At 46.8% G+C, this 4,609-nt stretch overlaps 1 protein-coding gene across 1 annotated transcript in view; it reads right to left on the bottom strand.

Moving 5' to 3' along the window:
* SYBU (syntabulin) overlaps positions 1-4,504 on the bottom strand; it is a 39,206-nt gene extending 34,702 nt beyond the window's left edge. The window contains exons 1-2 of the mRNA XM_026054552.1: positions 4,478-4,504; positions 4,106-4,295 (exon numbers count right to left, since the gene is read on the bottom strand). Coding sequence (XP_025910337.1) covers positions 4,106-4,295; positions 4,478-4,504 — 217 coding nt within the window. The remainder of the gene's footprint in view (positions 1-4,105; positions 4,296-4,477) is intronic.
* Positions 4,505-4,609: the final 105 nt, after the last annotated feature.

The following is a 4,609-nucleotide window of genomic DNA, read 5'->3' as shown; positions in this document are numbered from 1 at the left end:
AAAAAAAAAAAAAAGGAAAAGGAGCTCACTTTTAAACTCAAAGCCTATTTTTGAAAACTCTGGCACAGTGAGTCATAATCATTCATACGCAGAGATACTACTACCGTAGTACTATGTAGTCAAGTTAAAAAAAGATTTGCTGCAGAGCCTGAGAAAAGAGGAACATTTTGCTACTGGAATGAAACAGCTCCTCTAGCTCACAACCCTTTTTGTTGAATTGATTATTAAATGTCCCAGTGCTTCTTCTAAAGCTGCAATCTCAGTTAATAACCCAGTTTTGCCTTGTACCCAGAAATTCCAAATGCCGCTTTCTCTAGAAGGCTGAACATGGTTAAACGGTTACACCTAAGCAAGCATCTTTCTTCATAAGAAGAAATTTAAAAGCTGAGCTATTCAGAAGTAGAAACCAGAAAATGATAAAACCCTGAAATTATTATATTTTAATATTAAAAGCTAAACAGTTGTTAATATTGAAACTTATTGAATGTAGCAGCTCTAGACCAAACACTGCTTTCAAGCATGGCTATTTGCTCTATATCAAAAGGATGTGTATATCAAAATCAAGGATAACCCAGCCCCCCAGCCTCCAAGCACTGAATCCCTCAAAAGGCAAATACTGCAGATGAAATTACCAAAGGAAGCCTCATTCTTTCTCAGAGCAGCTAGAGCAGCTGCTCAGACACCAACCTGTAACTGAATTGTTTGTGATGTTTAAAAGCGTAATCCCCTCCTGACTGACAAGGTAAATGGGTAAAGTGGCTTCAAAGTCAAATACAACTTATGAAGAAAACACATATGGCATGGAGAACAACTCAGTAGCACTGAAGCCAGATGAAGATGCTGGAAGACGTTTTCTTGTAGTCACTTGACATATGAGTTCTATGGCTGGTGTCCAAACCAAGGGAGGGCAGAGGTTGAGGAAAGAGAAATGCTCCAGTATCAGATGACAAACAGTACTCCAGATGTGCTCAGAATTTCAAGAAGAATATTTAAAGAAGGATTATGCACAGTAAACATTGATGAAAAGATGCAACTTGGTACTCAATATTCAGAAAGCACCCATGTTCCTTTGGCATAAACAAAGTATATTAAAAATATATTTCATCAAGAGTACCACAGATAAAATAAACAGATTCACATTTTCATATGGACTTGCAAAGCAAAACTGACACTAGTTATGGACTTGCAAAGCAAAACTGACACTAGTTAACTGTAAAAATATTGACTAACACAAACACCCAGATCTCTGATAGAGCATCATACAAAACAATGGAGGAGCTGATCACACCAGAACTTCTACGAAGAAAAAAATAAGCACCTTTTTCCTATTGCTGACTGGTATTTTTTTCTTTTCTGTTGCCACCATTACTGTTTCTGCAAGTTCTCAATCCATTTATTTTCCTTTCTTTTGCCTACCTGGAACAACTTTAACATTACCTAGAAGACACTGGTGCTGTCATTTAATGAGAAAAGCACTGAAAACTTTTTAGTTTTCACCAGGATCAATACAGACACACAAGCAAAAGGAGTCAGCTCAAAAGCTCTAGGGAATCAAATAGGAAATAAAGATTCAGAATAGACTGAGGAAGAAAAATCAATTCTCCATGTGGGAGAAAGGAATCCACCTTCCAAAACTGTTTGGTGTCAATACTAAAGGTAGACAGCAACTTTTCAAGAGAAGGATCAAGATSAAAGGAATTGGTACTTCCTTTCCAGGTACTGGTTCACACTATCTGCTGATTACCAAGACCCTTTTGTAGTCTCATGCCCAATACAGAGGTTTCTCCACATGCTCACGACCTCTTCACACTGCCATCACACTACCATTCATTTGAGTATTCACTGGCTCACCCCTCCCAAATTTATTGCTTGCTAACCTCAAGCATACTTACTGCATGTGTTGCTTTTCAATGAAGATATAAGCGCCTACCCAGGCACATATAGCTGAGCAGGGAGGGAGGCTGGAGGGCTTGGGCCCCTCCATTCACCTCTCCACACAGCCCTTCCCAGAACAAGGCACCAAGAGCCTATCTGCTGCTGCTGGGGCATTTTGGTCTCCACTAGACATATCATGATAAAGAACGGTCATAAAGGAAAGACGGAGATATCAGAAAATAAGAAAACAAGTCAGTTACTGTTATTATACCAGCATCACAATTTAAATTAAAAAAAAAAAAAAAGGTAGTAACTGCAAAAATATTGAGAACCACACATGAGGCTTGGCTGAGCCTTGAACACTACATGAATGAAACTGGGTACTGCACAACTGTGAGTGGTTCAGGTAGCAAGAGAAGAGGCGCAAAGATGTTAGCATGCAAAAAACAACAAAAGAACAAATTAACCACAGTAGTTTTAGGATGACTTTTTTTTTTTTTCTGAGTAAAAAAGTCAAAATATGACCAGCTGTGCTTAGCAGGAAGGTATGAGAACTGCACTACRCTCACAAACACCTCCTGCTGCTCTAGAACTGCCAGGCCAGGAGAGCAGCTACAGCCAGGGTCAGCACAGCTGCTGCCAGCATGCAAGAAGAGGCCTATACAGTGAGCACAATAACAGCAAGGAGCACCATGGTACTCTGTGCTGAACAGATCTGAAGCACAAAACTAAAAGATATCACACACAAAAACAAACAAAAAAAACAAACAAAAAAAAAACAAAAAAGGGAAACTTAGAAAATCAGGATAAAAAAAGTGTCAGTACAGAAAAAAAAGAGTTTGAATTAAAAAAATGTGGAGCCATTTCGGAGAGATGATACTAAGGAATGCATTTCTAGAAAGCATGAAAGATTTTAATTGTTTCTTTCGAGGGAACAGGCAAACTCAGATTAAAACAATCAGGTGAAGGGATTGAAAAGCAGGGCAGGACGCTTCTGTGCTCTTCCAACCTAAGCTGTTTTTTTAATTACAGCCATTGTTCGTTAAAAAATAAATAACGGATCAATCCACTACACCTGAATTGTAAAATCCACCCAAGGTTCTTACCATGAAATACCAGAATCAGGGAGGGATATTGTGTTATCTAGCAAAATTCACCATTCTTGCCTATAGTGCTAAATATATTGTGATTGGACGCTATAATAAAGAAAGAGAAATTAAAAAGAGTATTTCCGTCTATATTAAAGAAAAGCTTTGTAATTTAAATAGTCATGAAAAAAGAAAGGAAGTCTAGGAGCTTGCTCTGCCATTTTAACTATTACAAAACCATTTGTTACATGGGAAATTTTTAATTAGATGAACAGTACCACTCTCTATGACACCAACTGTTAGAACCAAATTTTTGATCACGTATTAGTATATGTACATGCACAAGTATTTTTTAGATTACCAGATACATGCAGTGCCCAGGGAGGCTGTGACCTGAGCCTGCCAGCCCTTATCCGGGTCTGTAACTTCATGCATGACCAAGAGCCCTGCTGAACTGAAGGACCCGACCGGGTCACAGCTGGATGAGGGACCCAAAAGGGGACAAATGCACACTGTAAAATACTTGGTTTCTCCTTGATAGAAAGGGGGATACTCTAAAAAGGGCCGTATCTGTGTTCTACAGTTGTAAAGTGATGATGTATTTCAGAAACAGCTCCTTTCCGTACCACTATCCACAGAGGAGGCATCAAGGCTCAACCTCCATCTAGGGAAGCACTTTCCGGGAGGCGGCTGAGCCCTGCTCGGGCCGCGAGCATCAACTTCAGCACAGCAGCGGTGCGAACTTCACCCGCACACGCTGCCTCCCGGCCCGGCACTCGGGCTGAGCGCGCACAGAGCCGCCTCGCGCCGCGGTGCGACCCACGGCTGCCACCGTGGGTGCGGGGCGCGGCGGGACGCGGTGCGACGGGGCTCTGCGGGGCGTTTCGACGGGACGCAACGCGCTGGCCGGAGCTCTGCGGGCCGTTTCGACGGGACGCAACGCGCTGGCGGGGCTCTGAGGGGCGTTTCTGACGGGCACGACACGCTGGCCGGGGCTCTGCGGGGCGTTTCTGACGGGCACGACGCGCACGACGGGGCTCTGCGGGGCGTTTCGACGGGACGCAACGCGCTGGCCGGGGCTCTGCGGGGCGTTTCTGAAGGGCACGACGCGCACGACGGGGCTCTGCGGGGCGTTTCGGTACCTGAGCAGAAGCTGTTGCTGCTGGCGGTCCTGGCGGAGCAGCCCGAGGAGGCGGTGGGCGGGAAGTCGCGGCTCTCCTCCTCCGAGAAGGGCGACTCGGAGGCGGGCGACACCTTGTGCTGCTGCGGCCGCAGGACGAGGCGCGGGATGCGGCTGCGGGTCGCCTCCTTCTCCGGCGCCGCTCTCGGCTCCTTGGCGAGAGGCGCAGCGCGTCAGGGCCGCGGGGCGGGCAGGAGGCGGCGGGAGATGGCGGCGGCCCCGCCGCGCTCCTCCTGCGCCCCGCGCCACACGGCGGGAAACGGGGGAGGACCCGGGCGTGACGCCCCCCCCCTCCCCCGCCCGCACCCGGGCCGCCCCGCAGCCGCCTCCTCACCTTGGTGCTGTCCCGTAGCGGCCCCATGGCGCCTCAGTCACCGCGCGGCCCCGGGCGGGCACCTGGCATGGGAGAGAGGCGACGCTGAGGCGGCCGCGGCTGCTGCCCCTGACACTGCGGCGCCCGCCGCGC

This window comes from Nothoprocta perdicaria, unplaced genomic scaffold (genome assembly GCF_003342845.1).
Source record: "Nothoprocta perdicaria isolate Ctin4 unplaced genomic scaffold, notPer1 scaffold_122, whole genome shotgun sequence".
Lineage (NCBI taxonomy): Eukaryota > Metazoa > Chordata > Aves > Tinamiformes > Tinamidae > Nothoprocta > Nothoprocta perdicaria.
The sequence above is the reverse complement of the archived record's forward strand: the minus strand, read 5'-3'. Positions and strand labels throughout refer to the sequence as shown.